This window comes from Sycon ciliatum, chromosome 3 (assembly GCF_964019385.1).
Source record: "Sycon ciliatum chromosome 3, ocSycCili1.1, whole genome shotgun sequence".
In the NCBI taxonomy this organism is placed as follows: Eukaryota; Metazoa; Porifera; class Calcarea; order Leucosolenida; family Sycettidae; genus Sycon; species Sycon ciliatum.
The window spans coordinates 18,549,665-18,573,882 of NC_088645.1; the positions used below are offsets into that span (position 1 = coordinate 18,549,665).

General features: G+C 46.1%; 1 protein-coding gene across 1 annotated transcript in view; it reads right to left on the reverse strand.

Annotated features, from left to right (window-relative positions):
• LOC135812523 (uncharacterized) overlaps positions 1 to 19,516 on the reverse strand; it is a 32,590-nt gene extending 13,074 nt beyond the window's left edge. The window contains exons 1-2 of the mRNA XM_065325855.1: positions 19,351 to 19,516; positions 18,820 to 18,932 (exon numbers count right to left, since the gene is read on the reverse strand). Coding sequence (XP_065181927.1) covers positions 18,820 to 18,856 — 37 coding nt within the window. The 5' untranslated portion in view covers positions 18,857 to 18,932; positions 19,351 to 19,516. The remainder of the gene's footprint in view (positions 1 to 18,819; positions 18,933 to 19,350) is intronic.
• Positions 19,517 to 24,218: the final 4,702 nt, after the last annotated feature.

The window sequence follows — 24,218 nt, forward strand, 5'->3', positions numbered from 1 at the left end:
CTGAATTCTTAATACTGGTATGATAGGTAGTCACATGATTTAAGGGTTGCATAGCCTCTCACATCCACTACAGAGTCGGAGCTCCTTTTAAGGTAGCAGTACTGGAATATGCCATTCGCAAATACACACAACTAAAATCGGGTATTACTTCGGTGTCTGTGGATCTTTTCCCACAAAACTTTGAGCACAGATTCATGATTCACGCCACCACCTAATAAAAGTACTACCTTGAACTTATTTACTTCGCATCGTCCCAAAAGTTCACTGCACTGGAGAGTAAAAAAATGCCGTCATCTCAGATTTTTGGTACATGCTAGCAGCAACATAATATCAGCTGAAGTGTTAAAAATGCATCATAAGCGACAGTCTACAATAGTAGCAGATGCTGAATAGAACAGATTGGAGATAGGACACAAATAGCACCACCCAGTCAACATCATCTGTGAAGACGCCCGTCACCGTCGAAAAAGATTATTACTACTGAGGCAGCTAACATCCGCCAAACAAAAAACTATGGCTTTATAAATATATTCAGCATCTGGGAAATTTTCCACTGATCAATCTACATATAAGGTTTATTGGGCTGTGATGAGCCAGTCTGGAGATATAGTGTACCAAAGTTTGGTCGGAAGGCCAAAAAACACTAACTTTTGGCACTCTGAAAACCCTCCAGCAATGTATGTGACTACCTCTGCTTGCTGTATCGTGTCAGCAAATCCCTTTCGAATGGCTCTTCTTCTCTTCCTGGCTGACTTTTGCTCCTCACTGGACCTTCTCCTCCTGTGATACTGCTTCTCTTCATCCAACTTGAGAAGACCAGAGCTGGCAAGTGAAACTTAGAGCAGCTCATCATTTCCAGCACAGCCGAAAACATTTCCATTGTTCGTACTCAGCATTAGAAATCTTTCTTGCTTGCCATCTGTTCTTCCAAGTTTCACATCCACTGCAGAGTTTTGATAGCACCTCCGCGTCCAGAACCTTTTCTGTCTCATGGGACACAACAGTTGGCATACCAAACATTGATGAGAATCCGCGCTTCATCCACGTTCCATCGGTGCTAACTGCAACATGCTCCGGGTGGGAATGCTGTTCTGTTGTTCGCCGAACAAGAAGACGCTGTGCAGCACTCTTCATGCTGTCCCTAGCATCAGTTTCCACAGCAGTGTGTAGTGCATCGCTGTGCCCAGAATTGCTAACAGGAGGCGGCATATCCAATATCCCACAGATACTGTTCAGACCTTCTCGTCCACTACCAATAAGGCGCATGGCAAGCACACTGCGGCAGCGGTTTATATCGTACAATTTAGCAAGTGGGTGTCTTTCTGCCAGGGCTACACTGGTTGATGAGCAGCACGATTCGCACTGCAAACTAATTGTTGAGGCGAGGCCATGACGAAAATTATCTTTGATAGTCAGGTTGCCCTCTTGATAATTACTACATACACACGCTGACGTCACCAATTGCTGTAAGCTCTCCATGTGAACAAATCGAATTCCTGATGGAATATCATCGCAATCCTCTTCAGACTAATCTCCATCGTTATCACACGAGGCATCACTGGATAAAAAATCAGCTGGAAGATCAGAGTCATCTTCTACGCCCTCACCAGCTCCATCAGCCTGCGACTCGTGTTCGCTTTCACTCCCCTCAATTGGCTCAAATACTTCAGGATTTGAGACGAGCTTGGACGTAACTCTAGGAAATTTGCTTTTCCTTGGCCTGCTGAGCGACCTTCGTTTGTGTTCATCACCCGTCTCCTGACCAAGTAGCGCCAGCACAACAACTCAAGCGCAGAGCTCCAACGTCGCTGACAAACGCTCGTCGCATTGGCAAACAGTTTGAGAACAAAGAATTTTTTTATCATTTTTGAAAATACAATTGCGTGGGTTGAGTGCAGGCCAGCCCAGCTAGCTTGGGCCAGGCCAGGCAGGCGCTGCATGTAATGTGGCGATCGCGACACTCAGCCCAGCTCTAAACTGGTTTTAGCTGGACAGATAGTGTGAATCAGGCCGAGATTGGCAAGGATGCGCTGATATTGTACAGAAACCCTCTCGAAATAGATTGACATCGATCAGCTGATCAGTGCAATTTTGAAATTTTGACGGGTATTTTCAGTTTTTGAAGGGCCATATCTCTGCTTTGGCTGGTTCGAATGCCAAAAAAATTCATTTGTAGACCCTTTGGTATTCCTTCTTTCAGAAAAATCACACTTGAAGCAGTTCCCGTGAAATTGATATTTTGGCTAAATCTGACACCCGTTTTCCAGTACTGCTACCTTAAGCATATTGCCGCCCGCTGTGCTGACAGGGACAGAGGCGTGTAGGCCAAATAGGTAAAGTTTTCTTGTCAAGACGTTTTGTTCAATATTATAATTCAATTGAGTGTTTTAGATTTTGCCATTTGGGTTGAGTCTTTCGGTTTTTGCTTTATGGTTTCACGCAGTTGGGTTTGTGAAGGAGAAGCCTTGATAGCCCAGGAGCCCTCGATATGCTTGACCTAGGTCACCATGAGTGTTATTCGAACTGGTAGGAACGTCTTTGCAATACGATTGTCGCGCACATGTTTTGTATTGCGAAGACGTTTCTATCAGTTTAATATCTTGTAGGACAAATCACGCAGCCTCATACGTAAAAAATTAGTTGTGAGCAACACTGGCTCACACTCAAGTCATTGCTTTTCGCCAGAAAAATATTTTATTTCCACGTTTCGGTCATGAAATAACCATCATCAGGAATGAATTTTTGATTTTTTTATACAAGACAACCACAAACCATCATGGTGCAAACGCCGGAAAAAACGCACAGAGATACACATAGCGATGACAGCCGAAGCAGCGGAGGCGGGGCAAGAGCAGCTAAACCGACCAGGCGTCTCGGCCTCAGCATTACTCATGCGCGCCAAACAGAAAAATACGAAAATAGAAAAAATGAGCAGGAGCAGTACAGAGCAAATGTAAAATAAGGGTGGCAGCACGGTAACAGAATGCTGTTCAATGGGAGGAAAAAAGTTGAGGTTCAGGCACACCATACATTGACTGCATACGCCCAGCAGATGTAAATAAAATATTTTTCTGGTGAAAAGCAGTGATTTGAGTGTGAGCCAGTGTTGCTCACAACCAAGTTTCTATCAGTTAGGATAAAAACATGATTACCTGGGTAATTAAAGGCCAAGAATAGGGAGGGCTCCTGGGCTTCCAAGCCGTCTAGGGGCTTTCCATAAACAGAATCGAGCAATCGAAAGGTCCACCCGTATTAGAAAGTTACCAGCTATCGGCTCAAAGAAGAGTTATAAAAGGTACTACCGCGTATTATTTGAACAAGTTGTCGTACAAAACTCATCAGGAATCGTCGTGGTACTTGAGCAAACGGCATGGTCCTTGGTTGAGGTAAATGGTGAAAGTCTGATTTGTTTCAAAACAGATTTCAGGACTTTGTTTGTCACTATTCTTGCGTGTCTGCTGATGTCTCCGCATTCCAGCGTTCTTCGATCGGTGTCACGTCCCAGTAGACAACAGAAAAAGAAAAAGAAAAAAATCACGCGTGAGACTCGGCTGGAAACCGAGTTTTCCGCATCCGTAGGAACGCCACCACATATCAAGGATCAAGGAGCAGACGCAGCTCCTAAAGCGGTGGGAGGTGAGTAGATCAGCTCACCAGCGAGTGGTCAAAGACCGAAAATCCCATTCACTGCATCCATATTCTTTTTCTCGTGACAGACAACAGAAAGTACTACTAATAAACATTTCAAGGCAATAACAGCGGTGAAGACAGACCTTCTTTCCACATGTGAATACAATAAACCAATTGTAATTGACTAAATTCTGCCGTGATTGACCTTCTCTCTCATTAAGCTAAGCTGAACGCGCGTCATCGCTCTGCTGGTCGGTATGGCAACGTGATCATACAATTGGCGCGTTGCCAAGTTTGGCTTATCGTGTCCAAGCAAAAGATTAGAACCGCTATCAAATTGTCTTTCTTCTGGACACTACTTGAAAAATGGGTGCACTTCCTTAAACAATGTAGATAAGCATTAATGGCATAGTGTAAAGTGGACTACGGTCCAGCCGATAATGGTCCAAAAACGTTTGTATAATGCTGAGACCGTTATCACACTACGTTCTCCGACTCCCGTTTACCTCTACGTCTATGGTGAAAAACAAAACGGATGGTCCTGTCAGCAGACAGGCACAGTTCCTGACGCGTGCACGAAGTCCGGTTTTTAGAAAATGCCTCATTTCTCGTTGGCTGACGTAGGAAAGAAACGTGAAATGTAGTTCTTTTTGTCTTTCTTTTGCATGACTTGACATTTGCTGCTCGCAAATGCGAGATATTAGGAGCATGCGCTCCGGCTGAGGCATTCTTTTTTTCTTCTTACTTTGCAAGTGCAGTGTAGTTGCTGTTGCTGCTGTTCCCGCAGAGGCTGTTTGTTGTTGCTGTCTGCGTGTGTATGTGAGTGTGTGTGTGTGAGTAAGGTGTGTTAGGGGTGGGAGCACGTATGGTGTGGCTGCACACAGGAGTGGGAAAGAGAGTAAAAAAGAAATTATTATATGAACACACGATCATTGAAGTACAGGATCGCTCGAAAAAAGGCTGGGGGAGATACGCACGTTCATACAGAAAGTCGTATACACCCCCCCCCCACCCCCTCTCCATACCGCGTCTACGTCTCCGGTTTCTTCTGCTCCCGTTTTCACCCCGAAAACGGATCATCATTATAACCGACCACAAACTCCTAACGTGGACGTAGACGCAGCGCTTTATACCGTAGTGTGTAATCGAAAAATCAGATGGCTAAGTCTTTACGTCTTTGTAGTTGTTATTGTTGTTGTTGTTGTTGTTGTGGTTGTGGTTGTGGTTGTTGTTGTTGTTGTTGTTGTTGTTGTTGTTGTTGTTGTTGTTGTTGTTGTTGTTGTTGTTGTTGTTGTTGTTGTTGTTGTTGTTGTTGTTGTTGTTGTTGTTGTTGTTGTTGTCGTCGTCGTCGTCGTCGTCGTCGTCGTCGTCGTCGTCGTCGTCGTCGTCGTCGTCGTCGTCGTCGTCGTCGTCGTCGTCGTCGCGCTCCGGCTGAGGCATTCTTTTTTTCTTCTTACTTTGCAAGTGCAGTGTAGTTGCTGTTGCTGCTGTTCCCGCAGAGGCTGTTTGTTGTTGCTGTGTGCGTGTGTATGTGAGAAAGGTGTGTTAGGGGTGGGAGCACGTATGGTGTGGCTGCACACAGGAGTGGGAAAGAGAGTAAAAAAGAAATTATTATATGAACACACGATCATTGAAGTACAGGATCGCTCGAAAAAAGGCTGGGGGAGATACGCACATTCATACAGAAAGTCGTATACACCCCCCCCCACCCCCTCTCCATACCGCGTCTACGTCTCCGGTTTCTTCTGCTCCCGTTTTCACCCCGAAAACGGATCATCATTATAACCGACCACAAACTCCTAACGTGGACGTAGACGCAGCGCTTTATACCGTAGTGTGTAATCGAAAAATCAGATGGCTAAGTCTTTACGTCTTTGTAGTTGTTATTGTTGTTGTTGTTGTTGTGGTTGTGGTTGTGGTTGTTGTTGTTGATGTTGTTGTTGTTGTTGTCGTCGTCGTCGTCGTCGTCGTCGTCGTCGTCGTCGTCGTCGTCGTCGTCGTCGTCGTCGTCGTCGTCGTCGTCGTCGTCGTCGTCGTCGTCGTCGTCGTCGTCGTCGTCGTCGTCGTCGTCGTCGTCGTCGTCGTCGTCGTCGTCGTCGTCGTCGTCGTCGTCGTCGTCGTCGTCGTCGTCGTCGTCGTCGTCGTCGTCGTCGTCGTCGTCGTCGTCGTCGTCGTCGTCGTCGTCGTCGTCGTCGTCGTCGTCGTCGTCGTCGTCGTCGTCGTCGTCGTCGTCGTCGTCGTCGTCGTCGTCGTCGTCGTCGTCGTCGTCGTCGTCGTCGTCGTCGTCGTCGTCGTCGTCGTCGTCGTCGTCGTCGTCGTCGTCGTCGTCGTCGTCGTCGTCGTCGTCGTCGTCGTCGTCGTCGTCGTCGTCGTCGTCGTCGTCGTCGTCGTCGTCGTCGTCGTCGTCGTCGTCGTCGTCGTCGTCGTCGTCGTCGTCGTCGTCGTCGTCGTCGTCGTCGTCGTCGTCGTCGTCGTCGTCGTCGTCGTCGTCGTCGTCGTCGTCGTCGTCGTCGTCGTCGTCGTCGTCGTCGTCGTCGTCGTCGTCGTCGTCGTCGTCGTCGTCGTCGTCGTCGTCGTCGTCGTCGTCGTCGTCGTCGTCGTCGTCGTCGTCGTCGTCGTCGTCGTCGTCGTCGTCGTCGTTGTTGTTATTATTATTATAGACAACACCTCATGGCATGAGAAGAAAATCAGCCAGTACTGGAGATGTGGGTGTTAACCAACCATGGTGAATAAAAGAAGAAAAGTAATTGTCAAGACGGAGAAGCATGGGAGGGACAGGTGATGGTGAATCGAGTGAACAGATTAAAATGCGTCCAGGGTACTGGCATTGCGCGTAGGAGCGGGCAGCGCAAGCCAAGCAGAGTAAGCAACAAAGAGTGGAGAGCGTACAAGGGAGGACGTTTTAGCCAAGGGGAGGGCAACAGAGCATCTTGTCTGGGAGCCATCTGTGATTCGGAACCAGTTATACACGTTAAGATGAGGAGGATGTAGAGCTAGTTTAAATTTGTGAGCAAAAGTGCAAATTAATGTTTGACGGTGGGTCGACAGTGGGCAAGCATTTTCAAGGACATACAGGGAAGCAGAAGAGTAGAGGTAGACTAAACAGGATACGAAGAAGTTTCTATGGTGGATTTGGAGATGCTCAGCGAGAACCGAGGACAAGCCACACCAGCTAACAGCAGCGTACATGAAAAGAGGCAGGATATACAGTTTGTAAAACAAAATTTTACAATTGTTAAAGGAAGATGGAAACAATGGGGACGTATAACACCTAGGGCAGAGCTTGAACGGCTGCAAAGAGCATCAATATGGAAAGACCAAGAGAGACGATCATCAAACATTATTCCCAGGTGTTTATGGTTGGAAACAACCTTTATGAATTCTGGGAAATCAGGATGGCGTAAAAGCGACATGGATGAGATTGGGGGAAGGAACATTATTTCGGTTTTAGTCAGGTTGGGTCTAAGTCGCCATGTTTGCATCCAGCGTAGGACACTGCATATCTGAGCCGACACTCGAGGTACAAGAGCCGCTGAGGACGAGGATGCTGACAGTAGGGTTGTATCGTCAGCAAATAACGAGACACCTGGGTCTATAGAGGTTATGCGAATGACGTCACGAGGAGCGCCAAGGCGGCTGCGAGTGGCAGGGGTGGCAAAATGAAGTCGTTTCTGCTTGATCTATTTTTTACTCGTCTTTGAGAGGAAAAGTAAAATTTGTTGTTGGTTGTCGACATGTCGTTCCTCACTTTTATTTTGATTTCCGCTGGTGTCTCACTTGCTGAAGTTTTTAGCCTTCAACACGCCGAAGAGTTGTGCAGCCGTCGGATGTAGCAATCGTGCCGATCCTGGAACGGCTGTGAAGTTTTACAAGTTTCCTGTAGCGGACGAGCGGCGCAAACTATGGGTTGCGGCTTTGAGACGAGAGAATTGGAAGCCAACTGACAGTAGCAGGATCTGTTCAGACCATTTCGTAGGCGCAGAGAAGAGCAACGATCCACTATCTCCCGCTTACGTTCCGAAACTTTTTGAACATGTCGGGACTCATGTAAAGCGTAAAGCGGAGAGGGATTTGGTGGCATATGAACGCCGAGCGAAGCGGAAGCTGACGTTCGAGGAGAGCAAGACGCAGACACCAATGAAAGTGGACGCCTCCGGGAATGACTTCACAGAGGCAATGGCAGATTTGCCTGGTGCCTATGGTGCAGAGGTAGAGTCTGATCCTGTAGCAGTCTCCAGTGTCTCATCGCAGACTGACATGGATATGGAGCACTTGACGCGGCTGGAGGAGACAAACAACCGTTTGGTCCTGGAAAGCAAACGGACGCCAAACGCTCCATGACAAGGTGACACCTTGTCAATCGAGTCGTTCGAGAAAGACAACGCGAAGGTGCTCTTCTACACTGGTTTGCATGACCATGATGGGCATACTTGAACACGTGAGGAAGAGAGTTCCACAGCACCACCGCCACACGCTCTCTCTCTTCCAGCAGTTCTTGATTGTTCTCCTGAAGCTTCGGCTGAATTGTCGGGACCAAGACTTGGCGTACAGATTCGGCATTCACCAGTCGACCGTGTGCCGGATTTTCCAGCGCTGGATCCGGGTGATGCATGTGATGCTGGGACCACTTGTCAAATGGCCGGAAAGGGACGAACTACGCAAAACTCTGCCACTTGAATTTCGTAAGCATTTCCCGGGCTGTGCTGTCATTATTGACTGCTTTGAAGTTTTTTTGTGAACGACCTTCTGATCTGATGGCAAGAGCTCAAACGTACTCTCACTATAAAAGCCATAACATTGCAAAGTTTTTGATTGGCGTCGCGCCACAAGGTGTCATTACATTTATTTCGCATGCATGGGGCGGGAGAGCCTCAGACAAGTTCATCACAGAGCACTGCGGTCTGCTTAGTCACCTACATCCGGGTGACCAGGTGCTGGCTGACCGTGGTTTCACTGTTGAAGACAGTGTTGGCATGTTCTGCGCAGAGTTGGTGATGCCCCCATTTACGAAGGGGAAGAAGCAACTCTCCAGGCTGAAATTGGACAGTGCTAGACAAGTGACACGCGTCCGTATCCATGTGGAGCGAGTGATTGGAATGCTTCGCCAGAAATACACGATCCTCTCTGGCACTTTGCCCATTGCTTTCCTCATGCATGACGATAAAGCTACATCATGTGCATTCATTGACAAGGTTGTCACCGTCTGCTGTGCTCTGTGCAACTGTTGTGAGTCCATCGTACCTTTTGAGTAAATTATATCATGCCGCTTTGTCAGCTGTAATGATTGCTATATTATTATTATAGCTATAAAGAGAACAAATTCTGCTGTCATCGCCACACTACAACAAAGTCATGAAGGTTTACCAAAATCGATTTTCTTGTCACAATCATCACGGCTTTCCACTGATGATTGTGACAAGAAAATCGATTTTGGTAAACCTTCATGACTTAAAATCGATTTTGGTAAACCTTCATGACTTTGTTGTAGTGTGGCGATGACAGCAGAATTTGTTCTCTTTATAGCTATTATAAAATTGTTGTCTCCGCGTCGATTATTTATATATTATTATTATTATTATTATTGTGGAAGAGAAAAGGACATATGGATACGAGTTAAGAGTAACTCTCCATCACTGTAACATGATACTATATACAGTCAGAAAGTGCAATAACTAGGCACAAAACTGACAGAGTACTGAAACATTCGACGTCCTGACACCTAGCTTCAACACATCTCCGTAGCGCTAACCGACAGCCTTCCAACTTGGAAGGTTCAAGGTTATGGAAAAGACCAAAGAGGGGAAGGCAAGCGCAACGAAAACGAGCAAAAGCTACAGTCCCAACGGAACAAAGAATGTCGATTGTTACTGGACGATGACGAGACCAGTACGATATCTGACAAAGCGGTCTAACTACAATTCGAAGCAGCAAAGTAGTCAACTAGTCCATCACAATGTCATGCATGAGGAGTACTGTAGGAGTTTGGCTTTCGGCTTGTACAATTCGTTTTCGCAAAGCTTCCCTTTCTTTACTTATCTTTGATATTTATGACTCACCCAAGTTGGGTGGTGTGCTGCTTTGCTGCTTCGAATTGTAGTTAGACCGCTTTGTCAGATATCGTACTGGTCTCGTCATCGTCCAGTAACAATCGACATTCTTTGTTCCGTTGGGACTGTAGCTTTTGCTCGTTTTCGTTGCGCTTGCCTTCCCCTCTTTGGTCTTTTCCATAACCTTGAACCTTCCAAGTTGGAAGGCTGTCGGTTAGCGCTACGGAGATGTGTTGAAGCTAGGTGTCAGGACGTCGAATGTTTCAGTACTCTGTCAGTTTTGTGCCTAGTTATTGCACTTTCTGACTGTATATAGTATCATGTTACAGTGATGGAGAGTTACTCTTAACTCGTATCCATATGTCCTTTTCTCTTCCACATTTATTTATGGCTCAACATCCGAGTTTCAAATTATTATTATTATTATTATTATTATTATTATCGAAGAAGCCACCGGATGGTGTGTCTGCGGGACCAGTGACTCGCTCTAGGGCGAGGTTAGCAGAGTCTTTATCGTCTCCGTCGTTGTCGTCATCGTCGTCGTCAGCGTCTTCCTCATCTCCCTCCTCCTCTTCATCAACATCAACAGCCATTGGAACGTCAAAGGGAGCATCATCGCAGCAGGTAGTGCCAGTAACGGACGTGCCTTTGGTACTGACATCTACATCGGCCTCGTCTGGATTGGCAGTAGCGGCAAGGAATGTCAGGTCGGTTACATTGTCACGTAATTCCAAAGTATGTACTGGTTCTAGTAGCGTTGTTAGGGTGTATGAATCTTCTATCGCCAACCATCTTGTTCAGAATAGTGATTGTCGTTCTAGTTATGCTGATGATTGCTTTTCTGTTTGGTCTCGTTCACGTAGTCAAAGGTATTTGCGTGTATTGGAGTCTATTTACATTTTTACCACTAAGCCGATTTTGTGTAGGCAGAAAAAGAATTTGTTTACGTTGAAATTGTTTGTGAATTTAGATCAGTAGTTCTCGTTTGTGGTTGCATGGTAACTTTCTAGTGGTGAATTTATCGCATCTGTTGTCACCTGATATCGTTGAATGGTGTAATGTTTCTTTCAGCTCTCATTTTATCGCGCTAGTTAGGGTCTAAATTATTACTTGCATTGTGCGTATATATATTGAGTTAAGAGCTTTTGTTGATTTGCCAGTAATCCTCTGATGAGATGGCGACGAAAACGTTTAGGAACAAGCTTCTTTATTTACATGAAAACAAGTTTTGCTTATGGTGTTTGTACTGAGTGCGCAGCTTACTCTATTTATTGCGTTGATTACATTTTTATCTCCACGGAAGCTTTTTAATTATTATTATTATTATTATTATTATTATTATTGTAGAAGAGAAAAGGACATATGGATACGAGTTAAGAGTCCGAGTTTCAAATTATTATTATTCATATTTATTATTAACCCTTTCCCTCAAACCAGTGAATATTATTATTACCCTTGAATTTCAAGTTCATCCCATTCCCATTTCAATTATCAATATATTATTATTATTACTATTTATTCTATTGATTCTCCCGAGTCAAGCTCCGTATGAAGACATCCAAGAAGAAGATTGCCTGATGAGTCCAGCGGGGACGAGACGTACGTCGCAATCGAGCTATGTCGTTGCTGTGTCCTCTTCTATGTGCCATGCGCTACTTGATGTACCAGCCTGCTATGTCGGATACCGCTAACCATGCATCGACTAGACGCCAGGCGCGAACTGATGGTGGTGGTGGTGAGACGGAGAGCTCTTTGCCAGAACTTTGCAGCCTAGAGAGCGTGTGTGGGCAGCCGTGGATTTACCGCCATATTGCCAGGTGTGTCTTTACCACCATATTTATCAACTATTTATTCATATCTATAGTCATCCTCTGCTGGGATAACAGCTACACCATAGCTCAGTGGTTAGGGCATCGCTGACCTGAAGGCAAGGTCCCTGCCTGTTCCAGTCCTGATGGTCACAGTCAATTTTTCTATTTATTCTTATCTATATTCATCCTCTGCTGGGATGACAGCTACCCCATAAGTTAGCTCAGTGGTTAGAGCATCGATGGCCTCAAGCGAGGGTCCCTGGTTCGAGTCCTAGTGGTGACAGTCAATTTTTCTAGTTATCTATATTCCCTGGCCTCAAGCGAAGGTTCCTGGTTCAAGTCCTGGTGGTGACAGTCAATTTTGTCTTCAAACTTGTCCCGTTTGCATCTTTTCCCTCAAACCAACGAATATTCATCCGTTTATAGTATCTGTTGAAGCAAATAGTTGACATGTCGTTTGTTTTTAGGACTGTCTGGATATACCGGCAATTATATTTCTGTTTTACTTATTCTGCAGTTGCATGCGCATGTGTTCACCTCATTGACCTCGCTTGTTCCTAGTTTCTTTTGTCTGGCTAGCCAAGTTTGCTTGGTCATGGCAAAGCCAACAGACTTATAATAATAGTAATAATAATGGCTTCTATCATCACTCACGACATGCCTCCGTTTCTTGTTGCATCAATACAATGACTCGTGGTCCAAATAGGGACAACACAATATAACAATTATGACTAGCCCTGAAACCCAACTTAGGGTGCTAGGTAGTGCGCGATGTACCATCAGATGTAGTATGCCCAGCACCAAAGAACAACTCAACTTATGCCAACATCACCCGGAAGAGACGTAAAAGAGCGAAGTGTTTGATGTGTAATGATGGAGTTCCTCTGCTCACATGCATAAGCAGTGAGTGGTCTTCACGCATGTCCTGGGACCCACAAATACGAATCAGCATTATGGTCTTTCAGAGATACATGCAAGCAAAGAAATACAAGAAAGGTAACGGAAATCGTTGTGAAAGCCCAGCCACCGATTGTATGCACACACGTGGCAAGTGCAACAGCAAGTACCGTGGAAGGCACAGCAGAACAAAAGTTGAAAATGCAACTCTAGAAATACCAGAATAGCAGGCTCCATGAATAAAATCACTTCTCAAATGCTTGAGACTTGGATTTACAAATGCTACGACAAAAATGACTATGTACATGGAAAGTTGGTTGCACCCCATACTAGAGGTCGAGCTTTTCTGCCGCCTTGACTGGACATTTGACTGACTCACGACTGCCATTCAGAAACTTGACAAACTCACGACTTCCATCCAGACACTTGACTGACTCACAACTGCCATCCAGAGCAGAGAAGAAGTCCCTCGAGCCCTCCTTCCGGCAAACCTGCAAGAAAGCACCACTCCCTGCTCAATACACAGAGTTTCGGGGAATTCACCCCTCAGGCAGTTGAGCTTGAGTAGGCTGACGAACGTTGTGCTTAGCGACCAACATTCCTATAACCTTGTCGCCAAAGTCGCTACCACTGTAATTGTACATGCATATCATTATTTAGTGGCAGATTTGATCTTGCGACACTCCGGGCAGGTCCAGTTCTTGCGCTTTGGCTTACTCTTCAGCTGCAAACAAGCCATGTGGAACAAACGAATACTGTAATCGTTGTTGGAACATCGCAGTACCTCGCCAGCCTTCACAGACTTGCAGTAGCAAAACTCCGGAGGGCCTTCTTGATCTGCAGTAGATGTTGTACTGGCAGCACCAAGTGGTTCCGAGGCTGATGTAGCCGCTGAAGACGCATCGGCAGGAAGAGTGGAGAACGTCTTAGTGAACCATTTCCCAACAAGCTCTGGGAGAACAGCCCACTGGAAGAATTTCTTGGCACCTGCTACCGCTTCACGGATGAAATCTGTGTCTGCAGAGATACGCTCCACAAACAGCTGACCTTCATTCCACACAAAAAAGTCACAGTACTGCACCTTGCACACAAGCATCTGTAGCTGTACTTGGTAGTAGTACATGTGGTCTTGCTTAAGATGGAGTGCTCCGCCGGACTTTACTAGACAGAACTTCCCTGAATCGGCAGCATCATGCAGACCACTGTCTCGGCACCCGTACGGGCACTTCACTTCCACCACGCCGTTGCCACAGCAGGAGCACTGCACAAGGGAGTCGGGAGTAGCGCCAAGATATGGATAGTCGGGATGAATTACAAAGCCACTGGGCAGTACTTCAACCTTCTGATGTGTTGCACTGGCATGTTCACTATAGTTGTCAATTGCCTTCTGCTCGTGATCACATCTCCATTGTGTGGCTTTGCTACGAAACTTGTGTGCCTCAGGGTAACACACAGAGCGGACTAAGGACGCAGAGGGCTGGCTAATATCCGTGCGAACGGCAGACTTCAACTTTGAAGCTGTGATCCGGCCGGCGCGAAATTCAAACCAGGCCTTGGAATCTGCCTGGTTCCGCGTTGCCTGTTCCACAGCGCGTGCTTCCTCCTCTGAAACACAGACCGCTGGAAATACTGCCTTGCAACGAACGAGCAGGTCCCCAAAACTAGCATCCAGCATGTCTGGTTCGTACAATAAATCCAAAATGGGTGGATATCCCTCGGGCTTGGAAGGTACGTACCTATCGCAGAACCCGGGAACAAGGTAGAGTAATGACGGTTTACCGGCTTGACATAAATTTCCTATAGTTCACCCAGCTCAGCACTGGAGGGTTGCTTAATATCAGCAGGGACCTTCTTCTCCGACCTACGGCGCTTGCTCCCATGCTGCTTAGTGTCGGGTGCAGTGAAGTTTATGTCACGAATCCTGGCATACTCCACCTCCTTCATTGAAGGAGTTGACCATTGGCACGGCAATGAAGTGCTTCCTGTGTTCTGAATCAGCTAAACAACAGTGCAGCAACGTGAGAACAAGACTCACCAAGACCAGCCATGCAAGTGCAGTGTGCACAAATCACGCTACCGTCGTTTTGCGCAGCAATCCAGGGTTGCAGATGGGTGCCGGAAACTGACTGGGAATGGCGGACTTTGGCGATGACAAACTTGCTGTCACATGTGTCAGATTCGGACGCTGGAAACGCACGAACATCGCCGACCCAGCCACTGACAAGGTATTTGTACCCTTCCAAGCTCTTGTAGGCCTTGAGCTGCTCCTTGGTGTAGGGGCTGGGCGCGTTGACCAATAAATTGTAAATATCGGGATAGTCCACAAGTGGAAATTTATCTTCCTCTAAAAAAATACTTCTGGGCAGGTACGGATCACTCGAGTCTGGTGCAACGCGCTCGAGCTTTTCACGGTACCGGCATTTGCTGGAGTCAACTAACTCGTCATACACTTTTGAAAACTTAGGAGAAGTCATGGCCACTGATTCAGCGTTCGTACAATAGTCCTTTGTAAAGAACAGAAGAGGAACGTAACAGCGATACAGGAAATTTCCTTCGTGAAATTATTCCAGGCACATGTACTTCTTTTGAACTTTTCATCTCTTTTGCCACCCCTGCGGAGCGCGGCCGCTTTGGCCGCCTGCACACCGCCTGCACGTGATCCTTTCGCATAACCTCTATAGAGGGTAAATCATTTACGTATGCTACGAACAAAAGAGGTCCAAGTATGGAACCTTGGGGAACTCCAGAAGACACTGGTAGAGGATCAGAGTTGATGGAGAGGGCAGAAACAAACTGTGATCGGCTACTCAGATAGGACTCCAGCCAGGAGAGAGCAGGGCCAGACACACCAAAGACAATATGTAGCTTGGGAAGGAGGCTACGATGCCAGACAGTATCAAAGGCCTTTGCCAAGTCAAAGAAACAGAGAGCAATATGGTGTCGAGCATCACGAAGGGTGGCAATGTCTTGTACTAGACGAGCTAGTTGGTCAGAGGTTGAGTCGTTGCGCCGAAAGCCAGATTGGGAAGGGCTAAGGCATGGTGAAATGTGGCAATATAACTGGTCGTAAAATACCTTTTCACATACTTTTGAAAGGGAGCAGAGAAGAGATATTGGACGATAGTTTGAGGCTTGTGATCGGGAGCCTTTACACTTGTAGATGGGCGTGACCTTAGCGATCTTCCAACGATCAGGAAATACGCCGGAGGAGTAGGACAGGTTGAATATAAGGCACAGTGGGTACGCCAGATATGGAGCCAGAACTTTGAGAACTTCATTTGGTAGGGCATCAGGACCAGGGCTTTTGTTGCTTTTTAGTCTTTTTCGGTAGCTGCGAACAGATGATGTGGTGGTATGTATAGAGCGCAGATCAGAAGACACAGTCGCAGAACGTTGCAGAGGTGGTATTGGAGAGGAATGGTCGTCTTGAATACCAGCTGATGTGAATTGCGTATTGAGAGTATGAGCTATAGACTTGGGGTCAGTCACCATCGAACCATTGGAAGCCAATAACGGTGGTATGTCTTGACGTGTACTAGTTGTCCTTTGAGTGCGAACAAAGGTATACAGGTTAGGCCTGGAAGAGGGGTGAGATAGGGTGGCAGTGAGCGAACGTAAATATGCTCGATACTTAGAACGTGACAATGACTTCACCAGACTGCGCTGTTTTTGTATAAAGAAATATTAGCATAGGTGGAGTACTTCTTACTTAAGCTATAGTAGTCGTATTTGAGTTTAATTGCACCTTGGAGATCTTTGTCGAGCCAAGGGATCTTGGGGTTACGGCTGGACTGACGAGGGTGGTGGCTGTCATGTTTAGGTGTAGCGGGTCTTGCTCCGTATGGTGGCACATAGAAGGAGAGCACGTCATCAAGAACTGTGGTGAACTTCTCCACAGCTTCATCAACAGTAGTGGAGGTGAATAAAAGATGCCAGTCACAGGCAAAAAGTGCAGAGTTGATGATTGACCAAGTGGAGGGTGCAACCTTGCGGAAGGCATGTCGCGGAGGGGTAGGAGTCTGAGAGCAGTTGTAAGAGGTGTTAGCAGTGGCAATGTTGTAGGCTAGCGTTGTAATGACTTCCAAATGATCCGATGCAGCAAGCGGGGCAGCACCGTTAGCAGAGCGTTCAGAGAGGGGGAGGTTCGTAGCAAGCAAGTCCAGACAGGACAGTCTTCCATTCGGAGCGACACGGGTGGGGAAATTGACAAGCTGCTGGAGGCCAAAGCTAGAGAACACGTGTGATAGCTCCGTACCAGCACGCGATGTGGTGTCACCACTCCACCAGTCAGAATTGTGGGCATTGTAGTCACCGGTAAGAAAAACATCAAATAAAGAGAGGTCCAAGGAACACAGATTGTCGGTAAGTATGTCGCAAAAGGAGGTGATATCAAGAAGGGATTGTAAGGGGGGCGGTAATGACAGCAAATGAGTAGCGGATTGGCCCGGAGACCTGCCGGTACACCAAGCTTAAGCCATAAGGCCTCGCTTTGGGGAGAATCAAGGTCATGGCGACGGGTGCAATGTGGAAATGTCCCATCACGTATGAGAATGGCCACGCCACCATAGCCACGTAGGTTTGATCTCAGGTTCTTGGGTGTAGATCTGTCTTTACGGAAGCATGTGTAGCCTGGAACACTGAATAAAAGTGACGGGCTTAGCCAGGTTTCTTTTAAACATATTATGGTGGGCTTGTTGGCATGACATATTGCGTACAATTCCGGAAGTTTGTTTGTTACAGAGCGACAGTTGATAGTTACAATGTTAATAGAATTTGCGTGGTCCGGGAAAAACGGGAAAGCATGAGCGCTCAACGGGGTGAAGACCGACATTAGTTTGTTGTAAGGGGCGTCGTGGAGCTGCTGTTGATTAGGAGTTTTAGTAGTTTGTCGTCCAGAATCAGGAAGGAATGGTTTAGCAAGTGGAATATGACCACTAGATATAGAAGAATATGTAACGCAATGAGCGGAAGGGTGTGATGAACTTGCGTGGGGCACAAAGGGTTGGGAAAGAGGATTTAGCTGTTGGCTAGGTAACCAAGGACCCATCACTTGCTAGCGGAGTCGGCATAGCGCCATTTGCGGACGGTGTGCGCAATGGTGTCGGGCCAGAATTCCTTGTCAAGCAGCGTTTGCTCAAACTCTTCCGCGACAGAAACGCGTGAATAGCAGGTACCAAAGTATTGGGTTTCGGCAATTGTGCATGCGTATACATCAGCGCCCCTATCAGTGCACCAGATGACAATGGACTGTGCCTTACTTCCAAGGCTAACATTCCCGATAAAGAAGGCACATCGCTTGGGAAGATGTGTTCCAGTGAGTGTGTTGGGGTCGGGGTTTTCTGTGGCCATTTTTCTGTAGACAGACACAACTTTGGATTTTGTTGCCCGGGCAATGGGATCGCTGTGCGCCGCTGATTCATTGCTCCTTCGCCGCTGTTCTTGCCAGTTGTTCTGACGGGGATCGCATCCTGTGCTCCCAGCAGCACCCTGAGTAAATGTTGGCTGTACTGGTGCACCACCAGCGCCTGCTGTTGTAAGTGCGTCCCCAGTTGTTGCATTTCTACCAGTGTGTACGGGTATGTTGTTGTTGTTGTTGTTGTTGTTGTTGTTGTTGTTGTTGTTGTTGTTGTTGTTGTTGTTGTTATTGTTGTTGTTGTTGTTGTTGTTGTTGTTGTTGTTGTTGTTGTTGTTGTTGTTGTTGTTGTTGTTGTTGTTGTTGTTGTTGTTGTTGTTGTTGTTGTTGTTGTTGTTGTTGTTGTTGTTGTTGTTGTTGTTGTTGTTGTTGTTGTTGTTGTTGTTGTTGTTGTTGTTGTTGTTGTTGTTGTTGTTGTTGTTGTTGTTGTTGTTGTTGTTGTTGTTGTTGTTGTTGTTGTTGTTGTTGTTGTTGTTGTTGTTGTTGTTGTTGTTGTTGTTGTTGTTGTTGTTGTTGTTGTTGTTGTTGTTGTTGTTGTTGTTGTTGTTGTTGTTGTTGTTGTTGTTGTTGTTGTTGTTGTTGTTGTTGTTGTTGTTGTTGTTGTTGTTGTTGTTGTTGTTGTTGTTGTTGTTGTTGCTGTTGCTGTTGTTGTTGTTGTTGTTGTTGTTGTTGTTGTTGTTGTTGTTGTTGTTGTTGTTGTTGTTGTTGTTGTTGTTGTTGTTGTTGTTGTTGTTGTTGTTGTTGTTGTTGTTGTTGTTGTTGTTGTTGTTGTTGTTGTTGTTGTTGTTGTTGTTGTTGTTGTTGTTGTTGTTGTTGTTGTTGTTTTTGTTGTTGTTGCTGTTGTTGTTGTTGTTGTTGTTGTTGTCGTTGTTGTTGTTGCTGTTGTTGCTGTTTGTTTTCATTTAACGTCGCAACCCAAATGGGCAGACTTGCCCAATATTATGATGGCGATGGAAAGGGACAAAAATACAATGTAGATAATATCAGCCGGAAAGATGGTCAAGCAGTATTTCAGCCTTACCTGGGAGAATTAGAACTATTGGAAACTGCATTTTCATTCCAGCTGCTGTCACTGGCTGTCGTTGGTTCCCGGGAGGTTATAGCAGCATTCGTGTTGCTTTCTGAACGGAACGCCTATTGAACAGCAACATTGTAGATTATAAGTTTCCCCCATTGAAATTGCAACATGTTTGCGTTGGTTGTTGTGTGCAGTGCAGATCCCGTTCTGCCTAATCACGAGCACTTTGCAAGGTAGAATAACGGTCAGAAAAGCGGACCTGGATTGTTCTAAACAAACCTGGGTGTATCGCTTATTTATCAGATTTTGACTCGGCTGACAGACATCTGGTGCATTATGGCCAGCTAAGGCAGATACTATGCTCACAATGCATGCTTCAGGGTAGTGCTAAAAGAATTTCCGAAATCAGAAGGTCGAAACGATAGTTATACAGTACAGTGCATGGTCATGGCCATGTCGAAAGGAGAACGATTGGCATTTGAAATGTTTTGCCTGCTCAATGTTTGATAGTAGAACAATAGACTCAGAACTTACTGGTTGGTTTTCCGTTCGGTGAAGCAACGTGTCCGTCGTGTTCGATGAACCTTGCAGGGAATGGACACGCAACTGCGTTTCTGGCCAAACAAGGCAACATGAACAGTACCTGATTTGATATCGATTCAACAAGAAATCTAGCAATGCTGCAGGACCGTCTGAATAATCCCGAACGCTCGCCCAATGCAGTCACATTGGACAACTTCTAACAGCCATATGGCTGTAATCGCTGACCGTCCGTAGAGCTTCGGGTAGGGTAACTGTGTGGTCGTTCACTACAGTCACATGCAGTGTAGCCCAGTGGGTGCAACAGGATGCCTTTCGAGACCTATCGTGAGTGTACGGGATGCGTGCGCAGATTGAACGGAGCTATCCATGCGTGAATGCAATGCATGTACCAGTTGTGACCAGCTGCAGGAACCACATAATGGCATGCACTAATAGTACAGTACGTCTAGACTAGTATCCTGCGCGTGATCAACGCTCACTTATTGCGTACTTAGCCTGTTGATTGGTTATTTGCCCATGTGTTCTTTTATCATCGCCCTATGTATGGCTGTTCCATGTAGTCAGTTTATCGCCAATAAATCGTCCAATCTCAGGAACTGGCTGAAAAGATAGCAGAGCACTTCAATGCTGCTCTCTCGAATAGCGACCAAGACAGACTGAGCATGGCTGACTATCACATAGGCAAAATGGAAAGACCAATCGAAAAATAAAAGTCAGGAACCTAGCAACACGGCTTAAGAACAACAAATCACCTGGGCTAGGCAAACTCCGAGCAGAATTATTCAAAGATGAGCTGCCTGCCTTTTCACATATCTGGCTGAACTGCATACCATGTGCGTTGAGACAGGACAACACCGAACACTTGGCAGTAGCGAGTTAATCTCGTTGCAGAAATGAGATAACCCCCGAGATCAAGCTTATAATGGCAAATGCAGAGTGGTTACAGACCAAATAGAAGCACTACAGATGTAGTATGGGCTTATCCGTGGATCGCTGCGCGCTGCCAGCACCTACAGTACAGAATCAGTATTCTGGGTATCGATATGTCTCGCGCTCTTGACACTATCTGTCGCAGGAAACTCGTCAATCCTCTGCGGTCATTCGTGGAGCCAGATGAGGTGCCCTGAAAACCAGCTCCTGGTTTCAGATACAAAGCTATCAACACGTATCAAAAACACCCAAAGACGACCATTCGCAACAACATCAGGCATCCCAGAAGGTGATTCGCTGTCGCCCGTGTTATTCATCATGTACCTCGAGACTGCACTGCGCGATGTTTTCTCCTGTATCCCACCTTCACCTAATCTGGACATCACCCTCACTTTGGCGCCGTCCCTAGGTTATGCCGATGATGTGGACTTTGTCAGCACCAGTTCTGAGTACCTGGATTCGATCATTCCTATTGTTGGCGGCTGCCTCGCGGACTGGGACCTGAAGGTTAACCAAGCCAAAACAGAATGCACTACTGGCCAGAAGAAGAAGGATCGAGTGGAGCAAGAGTGGAGGCGAACATGCAAGCTTGGATTCTTTATCGGAGACAAAGAACATGATTATCGCGCGCCGAATCCAGATTGATTTGGGCACATTTAACAAGATATGGCCAGTGTGGTCACGCGGACATCTGGTCAGCGAAAGGCTACGGGTGAGGTTCTACGAAGCCTTCATTAAGCCTCTGCTTATGTACAACGCAGGCACATGGGGCCTCTCAGACTCTCAGCTGTGTACTCTTCACTCGACATGTGGAAGACACCAGAGAGTCGTGGTGGGCATCCGCTACCTACAAATAATCAGCAACGATGACATCCATTGCAGAACAGAGACGCAACCACTAACTGTCCTGGTAAAAGCTGTTTGGATACGACTACTCCGTAACCTCGGCAGAGTGGACAAGGAGTCCCCAGGACAAGTTGCCATTACATCCTACTGCCGACAAACAAAGGACGATAAAACGATCCTTAGCCGGCCACCTTCCACACTCCCAACAACACTGAGAACGGACCTTGCATCAAAGGGAATGAAGCTGCAGACGAATAAAGATCTATTTCATATCAGGAACCTGGCACAAGACACAGCCGTGTGGCGGCAGCTATTCTGAACCTGAGCCTGCAGAGAAGTGTCCGGATTTGCCCAAATGGAACATGTCAATCATGATGTATGAAGTGAACGAATGGACAATCTGATATAATTCCTCCATATTCTTTACCTCCTGTTTCTTGTTTCCTTCTTTCGACCCCGCTGCTCTGTGCCCCTTCCTCGCTATCTCTTGTCCTCACTGTTTTCTGACTTGTTGATCGACCTGAGCGAATGCTTGGGATAGATGTGTATTATGTCGATTTGTTGATATTTGCAGTAGCCCACCCTGATGCAAACGCGGAGAGGCAAATAATAACAATAATAACATCTCTAAAGAAACGTGTCAGCACCGACGCAATTTACACCATCAAGTTAGCCAATTTAATAACCGAACGTTTTCGTTCCCTTCTCATCATGGGTAAGTACAGGGAAGAATGGAAAAAATGTCAAAATACTGTAACGTATAGAGCTAAAGCAAAGGCATAGATCGGGAACCTCACGCTATACGTGTGGAAAATAAAATTCAGCTGAACAAGTCGAAAACAGGGTGAAGACGAAGAAATGACTGAAACATAATGAAACCATCACTGAGGAGTAACATTCCGAACACTTTCCCGTGGATTAGCGGTAAACAACTGAAGTGACAAAGCATAATTATTATGTCTGACGCATAGTTCAGGGGGAAAACTTACCAATATAATTATAACGTTTCCAAAACAGACAAATGTCGTACCAGTCTGCCACGGGCCAACATGGAGAAAACATCATCTCTCTACAACTCAGGACAGGTAACACTAGCCGACAGATGACTCTTGATAGCCGATTGCTGATTGCTGGAATGTCGCGTCTTTTTCGTCACCTCCAATGTCGCAGCTCTTGACCCTTTCTCTCTACTTTGCAGTCGCTTTGCAGTCACTGTCGATACTGCAGGTCCTGACTCGTACATTCCACCACACCGCCTGGTCACTCGTCCGGTATCTGACTCATCTTCATGATGGAGGAGCATTTTGGACAACTAATACAAGTAGAACTCACGAAACCACACTTGGCAAATATTTCGCCTGTTCGCATCTGATACCACTTAATGTCACATCAATTACTTTACCCGATGCAAAAATTATGCAGCAGAGGGGTTTGAAAATTGAATTTGATCACTAGAGGCCATATACTATTATAGACGATATTACTGTACGTGGTAACTATACATTATACTTGTACAGTACTGTATTTACGGGAATTCATCTCCTTTCTTCCTGTTGTTTAATCACTGGCCGGCGTGTATTTACCGCCATATAGCCAGGTGCGTGTTTACCATCATAATTATGAATAAAGTTTCAGGACACTTAGTTATGGCAAATGAAAATGAATTTGAGAAGTTGATCACTATAGCCGCCAACCTTATAGGAGATGCGTGCTGTATTCGCGTAACTTCAAGCCAGTATGAAGGTGGCGTGTATCAGCAGCGATAACCTATTTTCCCCAGACTTCACTTGTTTTTGGGTTTAGGCCCACGTCTTTGGCAAACCATAAGGAAGCACATCTACTTACTCTGCACCAATTCAAAGTCTCTTGCGTCGGTACAGTTAGAGACCACCAGTCTAACGCCATCCGGTATCCTACTGTGGAGCTAAAATAAAATCACACCTGTCTTGTCACGATATGCACCATGTTTATAATATGTTTACATCAGAGAAGTATGGAAGTTGACAGTATGAGGTCAGTTCTCGTCTCTGCAATACCTGAAGTGCATGTTCATGATTGTAGTGCAGTTATGTATCAGAGTAGATTCTCGTACTTCAGGCGTGTAGTGTCTTAATGCTAACTTGAAATTCAATGTAGTAACATGACAAAGGTAGCTCTGACAATCTTCCACAGAAACGCTAAACGCAAAGTCACACTGTTTGCACTCGTGTGATAAAGAGCGTTGGATTACACATCCAACAGTCAATATTCTAGTTTTTCTCATTCCAGTTTGCTGTGCTGCCATGCTTCTTGAACTATTTATCAGGTACTTTGTGTTCCCCATCAGTGGCCGTACTCCAATTCCTACTTGCAAGTCCTACATGCCATTTGTTGATTGACTTTGTGCAGAGTAATGCTCATACGATGTACTTCAGTAGCAGCTTTCTCTCCTATCTGGACCACGAGGCGAAGGTTCGCGTGAGGTTCCCTATTGAAGACTATAAACCGAGCGAGGTAATAGCGGGTAAGATTGCTTACTGCTGCACAGTTTGTGTCACTATCTGCATTATGAAAGAGATACTATACATAATATCCGTGCATTTCATTTTTTTAATGGAAAAAGACGAAAAAGTATGGATTCACTGGCCAGAAAACGCCACTGCATAGCTGTGTGGTGTAGACCAGCCTGATAAGTGGCGGTCAATTCTTCAACCTGTTGAAGGTTGCTATCCAAGCACAACTTCCTGTCGCTTCTGCCGTAGCAACGCTATCGTCCCCTCCTGCGATGGGCGTCAAAAGGTCAATTCACGTGCAAGTACATGACTGTATAATCAAAAGAGTGCAGTTAACTCTAGATAAACTGAAATGAAGATCGGAGCAGTAACACATGCCATCCAAAGATTGTTTTATCCATCTCTTTGGAGCACGGTCGCAAAGTACCATGAGCTGAGAAAAGCTAGATGAACCAACTCGTCGAAACATTCCGTGTTTGCAACCAACGTAAGTGAAAGTTTGGCTTGCCCACCAGTTCACCATGATACCCGTGTGAAAATCCTGTGGTCATGGGGCCATGTTATAGTTGTCTTTCCAGGGAGCACGCGTAG